General features: G+C 43.6%; 3 protein-coding genes across 5 annotated transcripts in view; all 3 read right to left on the minus strand.

The window, feature by feature from the left end:
- The window catches only part of LOC126565597 (60S ribosomal protein L34), a 364,763-nt gene that overhangs the window by 341,351 nt on the left and 8,918 nt on the right, over window positions 1–14,494 (minus strand). The window lies entirely within an intron of this gene.
- LOC126564310 (uncharacterized) lies at window positions 365–5,769 on the minus strand. The gene is made up of 9 exons (XM_050221312.1): window positions 5,636–5,769; window positions 3,953–4,117; window positions 3,769–3,879; window positions 2,804–2,946; window positions 2,238–2,420; window positions 1,646–2,166; window positions 1,347–1,563; window positions 1,109–1,273; window positions 365–757 (listed from the first exon to the last, which is right to left on the minus strand). Exons 1-9 carry the CDS (start codon window positions 5,655–5,657, stop codon window positions 365–367), a joined length of 1,920 nt encoding a protein of 639 aa, XP_050077269.1. The 5' UTR covers window positions 5,658–5,769.
- Window positions 12,820–14,385, minus strand: LOC126564517 (trithorax group protein osa). The gene has a single exon (XM_050221582.1). The coding sequence runs from the start codon at window positions 14,383–14,385 to the stop codon at window positions 12,835–12,837; it is 1,551 nt and encodes a 516-aa protein (XP_050077539.1). The 3' UTR covers window positions 12,820–12,834.

Raw genomic sequence — 14,494 nt, forward strand, 5'->3', positions numbered from 1 at the left:
TTTCAACTTTAAACTTAAGTAAAGATTTATTACGTACCGTTCTTTGCAACACTCTATCTCTCAACCATATTATTTCCTTTTGGCACAGTGCCAATATAAGATACCGACGTTCCTAAGCTTCCTTAAACCCTTTCCGACTTTCTAGACCGTTTCTCATTTTTAAAGCTATCCAGACACTGCACTGTATGCGCTGGTGTCCCTATTTCATACGAGATACGATCAAGCGCTTTTGAAGCGCTGTTTCTAACACCTATAAAATTGCTCATCCAATACATTTGCTCCCCACGGGCCAACTTCCATGGCCAAGGCAGACAGACTTTTGTACTTATTGCTATTACTTGGGATCTGTTGCAATGTGTTCACACTAAATGTGTGAATCGATCGGATAGCTGTCCGCTTCTTCTAGCATATTGCGGAAATTTGGACGCCCGTTCGGGACGTATCCGTTCTTGGCGTTCGGGCCTGCTTTACCGGAGCCTGGTAGATGCCCGTTCGCTAGGCTTACGTGATGGCTAATCGTTGGAACGGCGCCCGGCATTTCTGTGTCGAGATCCTGCACGATCGCATCCATACTGTTGTGCTGCTGAGTACGCTGCTGCAGCACGGTCTTAAAGGTGCCGATCTGTACCGGTGGAATGTCCTCGTTCTTCTCGGGGTCAGGTTGGTCGAGGCCGGAGTTCAACACCCGCTCCATGTTGACGCGTACGATCCGCTCAAACTCTCGCTGTACCGATGGGCTGTCCGTGTCACCGTCAACCTTGAACGAGAAGCAATCGTTTAGGGGAAAAACAAGGTTTGAAGCCATCGGGTGAAGGCTAATTTAAGTGGTGTGGGGGCGTGTGCTTCGATGTGTGTGTGTCTTTTTTTTTTTTTTGGTGAATCATATACAAACATTAACACACAACTACATGCTTGCATGAGCTTGGGAAGGACAGTTCCGATTGACACAGTTCGAATGATTAATAATGTATTGATGAAATTGATGGTGATGGAACGATTCTTACACGCCAAACCACAACCACAACACCATAGACACAGAAAAACAAAAGTCGAGGACGTTCCTTGACTTTGCACACAATGGGACAAATAGGAGTATCACACAACTTACGATGGTGAGCCGACCCGCGGTATCCATCTCTTTGAGCATCGGAAGCGTTAGCTCCCGGAACAGCTCCAATCGACGGCGGAACGAGGACACGGTGTCATCCAAACGTCCACGACCGAGCTGCAGTTTCGAGCAGTCCAGCAAGATTATAGGGGGCTTTTGATTGTACTGTGGAATGAGGGAAAGAGCGAACAAAATTAGCTGAGTCACATTCACTTCACTAAACAACCAGAACTCCTACCTTCCGTTCGAAATCAGCCACCTGCTCCATATCTCGTGGATACCCATCGATAATAACGCCTCGCCTGTCGGCCAACTGCATCAGCTGACCCTGAATTAACGCGTCCAATGATTTCTTAGGCACCATCTCACCCGCCGTTATTGCTTCCTTCACTGCATAGTTATCCGACCCTACGCGTGGTCCCGATTCGGCAACAGCTCGCAAGGACCTCCCCACACTTGTTCCAATTAAAGAAGAACAAAACATTATGAAGCTTTTACCGCTCTTGGTGGAAATTCTACCAAATTTCCACTGCCTACCTAAAATGACCCCAGCCCGGATTGATGCCAACCGCCTTCAGACACAGGGTCGCTTTGTTACTGCCAGGACCTCCTATCACCCAGATGACGGGCGGCGGTACGGCTCCACGCTGCCGGAACCGTTCGGGAGATGCTGTATCGCCGTACCCACCGACCGGTACCGTCTCGCCGGTTGTCTGGTGCAGGCTGGTACGGGACTGTTGCCGGTGCAGCAACCCGTGCGAGGTGGGACGCGCCATCTGGTCTGCTGCGTTTGCCGGCCGGGCCCCGGTGTTTGCTGGGGGCGGAGGCGTGCGGGTATGATTTAATTCTACTTGATGTGCGGGACCTGCTGCAATGACCTTAGGTTGACTAGGTGCCGTGTCTACACTAACTATACTGCCGGGTATGTCATCTACGCCCCTGCCCATACCTGCGACTCCGTTTAACAGTGCTTCCTGATTTTCTTGCGCACCGAGTATGTCGAGTATGGCGGCGCGAAAGTCTTTGTACACATCCGACGGCGATCGTTCACCGTTTATCTGAAATAGTTCCGGCCACGGGTCAGTAGGATAGCTAGGGAGGGTAGAGCAGAAGCGGTGAATTTGCTTACCGCGATCAACATATCGCTCTGATCGAAGTAGTCAGCCACAGGCATAACGTTCTTGAAGAAGTTCTCCAGCTCCATCTTGGCCAGCGAAAGTACCACATGGCCCAGCTTGGCACCGTAATCGATCTGCTTCTGTAGTATGGCTTGACGCCAGGATATCAGTATCACACCGTTGATTACCTGGATCTGTAAAGTGAGAAAGAGATAGGAGAGATCCGAAAATCCAGTTCGGTTACAGCCGGTGGAGAATTTTGGTTTGGGGAAACTTTTGTTCATCAAGGTCAGCTAGACCTGACGAAAGACTGCCTACCCAATACTGGGCAGGGAATTAAATGTCTATTCATAGATTTCCGTATTATTTCCAGTCGTGGACGTGAACAACATTTACCGACAGGCGGTAATCGTGGAGGGCCTTTTAATGACTTTGACAAACAAAACGGTCAGCAGCTTGTTCTTGGCCATATCGCTTCGCTAATGAATGGAACATAGTTTTGCAACCACCGAAAATCGATCGACTTGTTGTTTTCCGTTCTGGAAAATATTTAATTTTGTCTAAAAAGATCCCTTACCTTTTCCGAGTACTCGACGACGTCCCGCATCGATCGTGGATATCCGGATACAAGGTAAGTTTTGGCAGCTGGTGACATTTTCATTTCCAGCATCAGTACCTCGGTGACTGTGCGCGAGGAAAGCTGGGAGAAGTCTTGCATATCTGAAACGAGAAGCGTAACGTTACGAAACACTGTGACGCTATTCCACGACGTCCCTGATCAACTGGCGGTGCAGTATCGGTAGTAAGGACCTTGAAAGGCTTTCCAATGGGCCGTCACATATGGTAATGTGGCGTATCGGTTAAATGATTGTGTTATGTGCGCTATTTGACCTTAATCAATATTTGATTAATTTATCAACCGGGGTCCTGTTGTTTTGCTTCCCTTCTGTTGCCTGCAAGTGTGTCCAATCCTGTGGTTTGTTTTTTTTTTTTTTGCTCTACGCGCGCCACAATCGGAACCAAATCAAGTGCTATCGGAAATCGATCGAGATAGTTCTCCTACGGTCAACAGACAATGCGCCTTGTGTATGTGCGAGAATTACTTCTTCGCCAAGCGCCTTCCCTCCGAATCCAAGAAGAAGTCCATGAAAAGTTCATGCCGCAATTATCTCGCGAGTTCGAGGACAAGCGAGAACCCTACGATTTGCTCACGTTGATCATGGAGACAATTTCGGGGTGGACAACCCCAAAACGCGGAACAGGGAAGATGACGGTTTCAACTCGGCCGGTAACTACCTTGCTCATCGTTGATTTGTCAACGGGTAATAATTACGGAATTATTGATTTTTATTTGCCTACACGCTATGGCTTTACCTTATCACCTTACACGGGTTACTAATCCGGTCTGGGCCATTTAAGAACATTCTGAGTGAGTGTTTTAAAATTCAACGTAAAGTTCTACCCAATAATGGCCCACATGTTGGTACATCATGTGCGATGGTGGCTGTTTGTTTTTTGTGGGAGAGCAAATTACCGTCTTACCATTGCCGATGGCGTACTGTTGCAGCAGGTCCATCATGTTGATGTGCGTAACACCGCGGCGCTCCTGCATCAGAGTATCGCAGTGCGTTACTTTACCACTACCGGGGCCACCTAAGGATGTAGTCAAATCAGGTTTACCAAGTTGATAAATTGCCTATGACGATAGTTTAAACATCGCTATTACCTAGCACGAATATGACGGGCACTTTCGGTGGATCGAACTTCACCTTGCCGGTGTTCTGCATGCCGGCGATGGCACTTTTCGGGGTGCGTACCACGGCGGAACGCGTGCTCGGTCCACCGCCTTTCCAGTCTGGGTCCTCTATATCGGACGCAGTGTTGTTTTTTTCTGTGCCATGATAAGAAAAAAGAAGCAACGATTTCAATTTACTTAATAAACCATTGAGGCTATTAAATGATTGTTATTTTTCCAGAGATAATTACGCCAGACCGTATGAAATTTTTTTTTTTTTTGAATTATTTTTACTCTATTCAAGATCTACATGCGGTTGTTAAGTAGATAGAGGTAAGAAGCACAAGATAACAAAAACGAAAAACAGAAAAGATCGAATAAGATGAGGAAAATTATATCGTACAGGTAAGATCCAATTCAGACTTGAACATGAGATAAGTACGCGTAAAAGTATGCGCGTGTAATACATGTAATAAATTTAGGCTGCTTTCCATACGGTAAATGTAACATATCAAATCAATTAGTATCTGAACGTCTGAACTTGAACTAGAATCGCCTGAAAGTAGGCAATCACATTTTGTGTAACAATTTTAGTTATTTTATAAAGTTTTTAATTGTGAGTAGATTAAATATATACTGAAATGAAGTAAACTATTATTCTGATTAAACCAAGCATGCCCGGTATAAGGCTGAAAAACAGGGAGGAAATGCCTCGGTAGTCTAGCTTATTAAACAGTCAACACATGTGGTGTTGAAAATATAGCGCAAGCAGTCATACTTAAAATAAATAAATAAAATCAAATTTTATTCAAATTTACGAATTAAAATAAATAAGTAATGCTCTAGGCAGTATGTAATTACTAGTATTGTAAATCAAATTTTATATCAAATATAAACCAAATACTGCGTCTGAAAGTATGCAATTACTGTGTTTGTGTTTTAAACCAAATAGATTAAACCAGATTGTCAATAATAAGTAGATGAGATGGATAGGATGGGTAGGTAACTTTGCGTTCGGATTTCCCAACTTTCATGTATGCAACTACTTTTTCTTAAATCATGTACCAAGAGTACTTAGGCACTTTGCAATTGAAACGTTGTTTTGGAACCCGTGGAGCGTGAAACCCAATAGTTCGCCAATATTGTTTGTGGAATGAAGTAGAACTATCAAATTAATATTTTGAATGAAGTTCTACTGCTCGTCACGTTTTAAAGTGTATAATAGTTTCAAAAGACAGTGCTTCCACTATTTTAGTACGTTTATATTTCATCCGTTTTCGATAAGACATGTGTGTTAAAAATCAAATGGAATTCTATGAAGACAGGCGAAATTTATCGATTGTATTTCAAAATGATTTTAAGACGGTATATGATGCAGTAAATAATAAGTAGATGACATGAGTATGATTGAATGTTAAAAGATTTAAGCAAAACGAATCACGGAGGAAAATTATTGCATATCCTCAGGCGCATATTTCAAAATTCAATAGAAATTTTAAACAATCTATTGCGTACTCTCAGGCGTATATCTTAGGCGTGTAGGCGTAAACGATACATCATTTTACATTCTTACGGGGAAAAATTAGCACAAACTTATGTAAGATGTTATAACATTCACTTTATCCCGAAAGCTCATTATCAACCGCAGTACGATCGATTCCCAGATGATCTTACCTGTATCTAGACAAATACCCATTATCCATTCGAGTTAATTGTTGTTGTGCGAAAGGTTTTTCCGAAATCAATTAGATGCAGCTAGTGTATCCCCACGCTGGTCCCACAACCGATGCATCGATGGAAGTGATCAAATAAAATTCTTCTACCAAAGCTTCCCTTGATCTTTATCGCAAAGCTGCACTGCTAGTAATTATAACTGCAGGAACCTTCCAGTACGGATGCATGACGACGTTTTAGATCTATTGACTATCTTTCACTATTTTTTTATCTTGAGTTTTTTATCCTTATTTTTTTGTAAATGAATTTATGGGTCTTACTTATAATATTCCTACACACAACACTAAATCTTGTCCCATAAAAAAAAGAATGAGAACGGTCATCGCGGAACCAGCGTACTTAATTGTTGTTTGTCTATACCGCCGAAGGTCTGCGCTGTACGCGTGAAACATACAATGACGCGCTCAATAACCAGTTACCACGGTTAGAACTTGGAGTTGGGAACATTTAACCCTTCCACTCGCACTTCTTCCTTCATCTCCTGTTTTCCACATTGGACGAGCTTTTCTTTTACGTGTTCAACGTTTACCCTCGGGGTAAACACAATTATAACTCGATGAAAGTGACATTATTCTGTCAAAACAAACCATCAAGTCTGATTGAGCTTCAGCGCGGTCACATTAAATAAGAGCTGCCTGGGGAGGGGTGGTAGAAACCGGCGCACTGCGCAATGGGGCTGGGATTTCCAGCCATTCCAAGGATAGTGAAGTCGGTCAAGCACGAACGCAAAACTTTTCATTCGCTTTGAAAATTGGCTTCGAAAGGCCTGAAACTTCAAAGTAAACCAAGTAAGGGAAAAAACTGGATGATTCAGCAAGTATACGGCTAGTAGTAGTATATATTGGATAGTGGCATTGTTTTATGAGCATGTGACAACACCTTCACGGGGTGCGTGATCTATCCTGGGTGGGCTGGGGGCTGGGGAAAAGTAAACGCCATAAAAAATTAACCATGTTTTGGCTTCGAGAATGGCTTGTCACTGGAGTGAACTTCCAACGTACACGCGACAGATAGCTGGAACACTCATGATCATGAGACATTCTGTCGTGAATTCTACCCAGGACTGGATTCGAGGAAAACTGTGACCATACGGGTAGACACAGCCACGCAAACACACACACACACACACAACCGGACAATCGAGGAGTAATCGAAAGTGAATCTAAAACAATGAAACATTGATGAAATTATGTTGCCGTTCCAGCACATTCTTCGGTGTCTGACCGGTGTGGGCACCCCAGTGTGCCCCGGGACACCGTACGCGAAAACTCAAAGTGCATTGGAATGCTTCATCCACTGCACTGGAATCCGATTTGAAGTAAATGAGTTTTGCTTCACCCTTTATAAATTATAAACGCTTCATTCATAGCTTCAATTTCCCGTCGCACGTGGACACGTTATGATGCCAACCTGTACTAAGACTCCTGTCTTAGTAAAATTATTATTTTTTTTGTTGAATAAAAACTTCATTCGTTCTAACCTATCGCTAGCGAGATTTTATCACAACACTAAGCACAAACACACACATTATTGGGTGTCCCATTACATTATCCCCCATTAATTCACCAAACGTTGGTTCACCATTTTTCACGCATAAAGCAAAAGCAAATTAAAAATGGTTTTACGGCTAATGGACCGATAACAAACACAATCTGCTCGGCAAACACGTACGAACTCATACACACAGCCACATTACACCGCCGAGCTAATAGCCATTCACCTCATTCAACCGTAAATTCTCTTTATATGAAACGATGAAAAATCGATACATTTCATTCAAATTGTCAATCCTGCTCGCGGTACCTCGCCGTACCTCGGGATAGTAACGAGGATCTTGCGGCTTACGCATACGCGAGCATCGGCAGTTGTTAGTCATCGGGGCATCATCATCATCATGCCGTCACTAATTGTCTTGCACGCGTGTTCTATCCATTAGCTCCTTTTGCGCTGCGGAAGGAAGTGTGATTCGTCTGATCGATTCGGATGAATCATTAAACTGTGCTGGAAGTACACTATCTCATAATCCGAACCGACAACTTCAACTTTTATGCCGAAATTGAAGATGATCTCGTTGGGAAAGTATTCACTACTAAAGTACAAGTACAAGATCAACTGTCACAATTGTCGGACTCGATACTTTCGACCGACGCTCCCGGAACGATACCCACGAAACAAGGGTGAAACCGCACACGGACACTCGGAACCCGCTGACGCAGATAACCCGATGTGCGCACCGCAGGAAATGCCGACTCTCACTGTTTGCCGATGGCGATGGCGTTTGCTTTTTTACCCCGAGGCCCCAGGTACTGCGGTTGAATAATTGATCCTCCTACCGGGGTTTCGGGTTGTACGACGATATAGTAACCTCGGACTCTCGCGATCCATATGTGAACCGACGCACACATCCAAGAGATAGAGTTGTGTATGGCTGGTATGTCCTTTTTGTCCAACCCTTACCGAACGGCGTCCTTTCACCTTCGAACGGGTATGGGTACAGCTAGTACGTGTTTGTGGTTGTACGTGTGAGCGATGGTCAGACGGTCTGGTACGAATGACACACCGTGTGAACACGCGAACTAGCCAATATGAAAAGCAATACAGGAACTACTTACGAGTATCTTCCTGGGATGTCTAGGTTCTAGGTCGGCGAGTCCAGCTGGGTTCTGTCGGGTAGCGACCCAGTTTTTGCATCACACCACACGATTTTGCGATCTTTTATAATGCTTCTGGCGTTGTCTATACCTCTAACGGTGAAAACGTTCTTGAGCGAATGAAGGGAAACTTTCATCTTCATTTGCTCATTTTTTATCATCTGTTTGTATAGCATTAAATATGTACTAATGGTGGAACAATTTAGCAAAACAAAAAAATATACATACCCACACATTGCTGTGTGTCAAGCTCTTCTGCGGCAACCATTTTGATGCTGTTCTTAAGCATTCAATAAATTATTTTAAATACCGGAACTACTCCAGATGGTCCGATTCCGTGGTCTCCATCTACCCGCATGCCCATCTCGCCATGTTAGTACATGAGTATCGCTGGATCGATTGATTCTAATGACAATTTTCAACACCCTTTACGCTTCTACGATACCGCACGTAACTGGTTAGTGAGTCAAGTCGAAGGGAGGTCAAACCGGTTGGCACGAGAGAAATTAAAAAAAAGCAGAAGTACCAGTAGATTCCTTGCCGGTGGGAAAATATGTTTTCTGTCACGGGTCACCAACACCTTGCCGTTTGTGTGTGCGTATGTGTCCTTCCATGACAGACACACTGAGCCCTCGTCCGCTTTGACAGACTGGGTGTGAGTTTTCTCCGACCTAATTACAGCAGCTCATCGTTTAAACGGGCAATTTAGGGGATTCCCGGTTATGATTTCCCACCGGCACCGGCGCTTTCTGTCTGTCGGCACTGCTGGGTTCTGCGTTGGCTGGGGGATAAACACTATCATTTAGTGGGCGAGACCAGGATGAGGCAGTCCCTTAATAGCTGGGAGTTTAGACCCGATGGAACGAACTATTCAAAAAATAACCGTTTGATGGAGCAGCTGAAGGAAAATTGTAGCATTGACCTCCGGCTGGGGTTTTTGGTATTTCGGAGATGATTTGATGCATATGGGACACATTTTTTTATGAATTTTTAAGTGCGTTCACACAGTTCAAAATCTATTCACAATTTTCTCTCGGTGTCCTCTTTAAATGCTTAATTAATTTTGGACTTTATTGCATAAGATGTTTTTTTAAGTTGTTAGATAAAATAACGTTATCTTCATCTCATTTTGGAATAAATTGGACCTTTGTCGCCTATACTCAAAAAACAAGCAGTCTAATAAACGATCGTTTTCCCCTACTGGACGCATTAGCGTGTCCATTATTCATACCAAATACAACCGAAACGAGCTTTTTTTCAAGGACTGTAAGCATGTGCGATTCTTCCCGTGGTGAATTATTCAACGCTCAAAACTTCTTGCATCCGACAATGTCTGAAAATTAAAATGGAGTGGCAGAGCAGAGGAATAAAAAAAAAAATACGGACTTCTAGTTACGGGAAAGTAGCAGACACATCTATAGATACTAGTACACTAGGCAAACGGATCCGTCTTGGTTGTATTATTCATTTGTGTCAACTGGCCCCATCCAAAGAGAAAGATTGAGTTATGGAAACTACTCTGTGGCTTGCAGGGTATGAGACCAAATCCGAGAGGCAGATTATTTGGTTTCCTTAAATAGCCCAGCTAATGTCAATTGGAGCAGAGTAGTAAGCTAATATACAGATAATTACATTACTGTCCCACTTTGATTCAAGCCTATCGGGGACTGGTACTGGGACATGTAGAAAATTTAAATAAAAATTTTAATATTAACATTGATGCGTGAGTATTTTATATTGCCTCCCGAAATTAAAAACATACATTGTTGAGTTCACCTTACTGAAGAACCAGGGAGGATTTTACAGCCCTTTGGTTCCTCTTTGCCAATGGAAAATTCACGTCACGAAGAAGATGTTCTGGTTCAACGTGTTTAGTTGTCTTACTTGGGCGAGACCCAGCAGATCGTAGAAAACTATAGACGACTGAGAAGACAACAGATACGACTCTTCCAGGACAAAAAGCGCAGCTACGAAGAGTCCAACGATCAGCGGAGTCGTAGAGGAAGATATACCGTTGAACGAGTTCTTACTCGTCACTGACCTGATCTCTGCAAACTCTTTAGCTTCATGAATGTCATTGACATCATCGACGATGCTGATAAACTTACATATGACATCCGATCAATACGACGAAGACAAAATAGCTGCTTGCCGAGGGAGCTCTGACCATGATGGAGCTCGAAGCAGAATATCAGTTGACGCCTACGATCTCGAGGTGGTAGAGGACGATCGTAACTTCGGACAATAACGTTCAGAAACTATTAGAGAATCAAACGTCCAAGGGACCACGTCGTCCAAGAAACATCGTTAACCAAAAGGTGACTTAGATAATCAGCAACAACTCATTTTCGGGGTTGGACAACAGTAAACCTTGGGAGGACAGGGATCTTCAATAGAATATTTCCCGTAATTCATACAATTTACTGTGTTTCTTTTACTTATACTGATCGCAAGACTGACTAAAAGTTCACATTCATCTTTAACTAACAGTTTTGTACGAAAGCTATTATCACTGTTACGCATTTGTAGAAATATTGCAATCGGAGATCACAACGGTCACGAGGTCACATGGCTTACGAGATTTATCGATAACAACCAAGTTGGATAGTTATTTACTACTCACTAAAGGGGAATGGTCCGGACAGGATGTGAACCCCGGTCCCCCAGAGTTAAGACCCGCGTCACTGTCGCATTCACCACAGATGCCTCTTGTAGAGACCGGGAACGCTAGATCAGTGCGGTTTAGGGACTATTGGGTACCACTGCCGAATCGAGACTATCCGGTTGAAGTCGATCAGAAAAGACCTTTTTTAACCCTAAAAAACCCAGACTAGGGTTTTCGCCAGAAATAATGCAGCGCAAGGTTAAGAGAAAAGTGAGTTAGTACTAAAACGAGAAAGGCGGAGCTTTATATGCAATCTTCGGATCTATCTTTCTAACCGACCAACCCGGTGAAACTGAGATGAACGATTGGACGTAAGTAGAAATTGAATGAAGCAAAAAAGGTACTAGATATCACTATCTCTGCTTCACTGATCGTCTGGATTCATAATTATCACATGCTACAAAAATAATCAAATTAGTAAATTGTTTATGCACACACTAAAAGAAGCATTCAATCTGTGATATGTGTAATGTATAGAGAAGGACTTATCTATTTTGGTGTTAATATTAACTTTATTGTTGCATTTTCTCACTGTGATGAGTAAACAAGGTGCTTGCTTTAAAAAAAACATGGCATGAACGTACAATAATAATACAATTTCAAAAAGCGTTTCAAATTCGGTGTTTGTCTGGAATAAAATGTTACATCTTAATGATGACTTGCACTGGTGTCACTGGAAGCTTCGCTTGCAATAATTAATCAAAATTTCAAAATAAATTGCCCTTCTCCTTTTGCTCTAGTAAAGTAATGATCCTATAAATATGCTTTACTACATGGTATTATAGAGGGTAAAATTCTACCGCTTCGCTCCAGCATCAGCTGTGGTAAAGAAGAAAAACCTCGATACAAATCTACTTCAATTTGGCGACACAAAAAGTACAAGAACAGTGGTTTACTACACTGTTACACATCGGTTTCCTTACAATCTACCATGGGTTGTAAAAGTTTTACTCTATTATAGTGTATTCATATAGCTAGTCGCTGTTATTGGTTCGCTTTCAAATCGCTACAAACATTAAGACACGACATTTCTGAAGTAAAATATAGCACAGGTAAAGGAGTTACGCACCGGGGACTGGATACGTAGAAGATTTTGGCGTCTTGAAAAAAGAGGAAATTCGGTAGTATACACAGACTTTACATTATCCTCTACATGGACTATGAGAGAGCATGTGATGTATAAAGAATGGTCATTGGTGAGAAGCTTCCAAGCAGGAAGTTTTGGCGACTGTTTGGGTGGACCTAACACATAGAGACATCTAGCAAGTATTCTGTAGTTATCTAGACATTGCTGCCTGTAGCTGTTACGATCGTGGTCAAGACTATTTCTTGTACATTGTTCTCTGACTTCTAAATATGTTTTTTTTTTAATTCCAAAACCAGAGTTGTTAACAAAAGATCCAAGTTGTTTCAAGTAATCATATTACTTGTTTAGAATAAAAAACTGAAACTAAAATCACACGTCATGTGGTATCCTTTTCTCAAAAGTATAGCTAGAGCAGTCGGTATGAATCACATATCGGAAAAGAATACTATGAAGAACACTCGGCTTAAGCTGAGACAGAAGCGAGATTCATCTTTAAATATTTGTTAACTTGTTTAAATTGTATAAGTGCTCAAACAAATGCATAAACTTAACTAAAACCCTGTAGCAGCTGCTCAAGTGGAGATAAAACATTTGCAGATAAATTCATCTAAATTGTATGGCAATTTTTACGATTGTTTAAAGAAAAGGTGCTTCAAACATGTTCTAAAGTAAAATGCTGCATTCAATACTTCACGAATCGATTTTTAATCGATACTCTTACGACTAGAATTGAAAATTAAAAGCGAATGATCAGCGAACGCATGCTTGCCGAAAAGATTAATGCCCCCAGAGCGGTTACAAGCGAAATCGTCTTCATCGTACCATCGCTAGTAGTTTTAAACTGTGATGCAGTGGCTGGCGTAACGGTTTCCGGCTGAGCTGCCACATTATTAGGAGCCAAAGACAGTGGCGGATTTTCCGGATCCGGGATGAACTGTCCGTTGGCATCGTAGCGACCGGGAGTAAACATTTGCGACAATGGATCATACAGTCCCGATTGGAAAACGTTCGTTTCCGGTATGTAACGGCCCGGTGTAAAGATGCCCGTTATTGGATCATATTCACCCGGTGGGACATACTGGCCGGTGGAGGGATAATACTGTCCGGGTGGTGGAATATACTGCTTAGCATTCGGATCGACTGTAGTTGTTTCAGCGGGTTCAATTTGTACTGGAGTTTGGGCCATTGGATTTGAATTATCGCCGGCTCCCTGCATGGGAGTAAGTGGAACCGATGACTGACCGTTGGTAGCAAGTGCTGGGGTTGCATTCGGTACAGCAGCAACACCTGAGGATTGTACCGGTCCTGGTGCGGCACCTTCCACTGGGGCAGCACCGGCAGCAGCTGGTGCGGCGGGAACATTGTTTATGATCGTTACACCACTGCTCGTATCGCGATATCGGTAACGGTCTTCTGGACGGAGTGCATTGTAGAGGGCTGAACCAGCCGCCCCTGCCAACAGTCCGGTTCCAATGCCAGCCGCAATACCTCCAACTCCAATTCCAGAGCTTTGCGGTTTGTACGCACCGACCGGAATGGCCGCAACCGGGAACGAAGGTGCCGGCGCATAGTTTACCGGTGGTGCAAAGCCACCACCCTGGAAAGTGCCATGCGGTGCACCGAATCCGGTTGCGGGTGGATGATACCCACCAGCCCCTCCGTATCCACCCATCGGTTGTCCGTATCCTCCCGGCTGACCGTACGAACCCGGTTGACCGAAACCTGGCTGACCCGGTCTAAATCCTTGATTTCCCGGACTATACATCGGTGGTGGTTCATTAAAGCGCGAATTCATGTTGGGATTGTTGGCGGCCGAGTATGGTGGTGGTGGTCCGTGGGAGTATGGTGGCGGAGGAGCACCTGGTGCGGAATGGGTCTGATGTGTGTTGCTGTGTGTTGCTTGTACCGGGTATGGAGGTTTAGCAGCATTCGACTGTACCGGGTACGGTGGCTTATTGGCAGCGGGTTGCGCTACTGATCCGACTGGTTTAGCCTGATTGTTTACGTTCCATCCAATGTTGCGCTGGTTCGAGGTATCAACGGGGGCGGATGGTTTCGGAGCCGGTTTCGGTGCTGGTTTCGCTTGGTAGTTATTGTAGCTTAAACTGCCTGGATTGCTGTAGCTGGTCGAGCTTGGCTTACGTCCCGACGAGGAAGATGAGGAGGAACTTTTGCTGCGACTCTTTGTCTTCAGTGCATCGGCCTTGGGAAGCAGACAGGAAACGGCCAGCAGCATGCAGACGGCCAACACTTTAAGCCGTCTCACCTCATAACCTTTTTCTCTCATGATGTAATTTCACACGAGGGCTTTTCAGGACTGTTTTGACTAATTAGATTTAATCTACGTCTTTATGTAGCACCAGTTGTGCAAATCTAGATCACTACTACCTTGTACA

Source organism: Anopheles maculipalpis, chromosome 3RL (genome assembly GCF_943734695.1).
Source record: "Anopheles maculipalpis chromosome 3RL, idAnoMacuDA_375_x, whole genome shotgun sequence".
Lineage (NCBI taxonomy): Eukaryota > Metazoa > Arthropoda > Insecta > Diptera > Culicidae > Anopheles > Anopheles maculipalpis.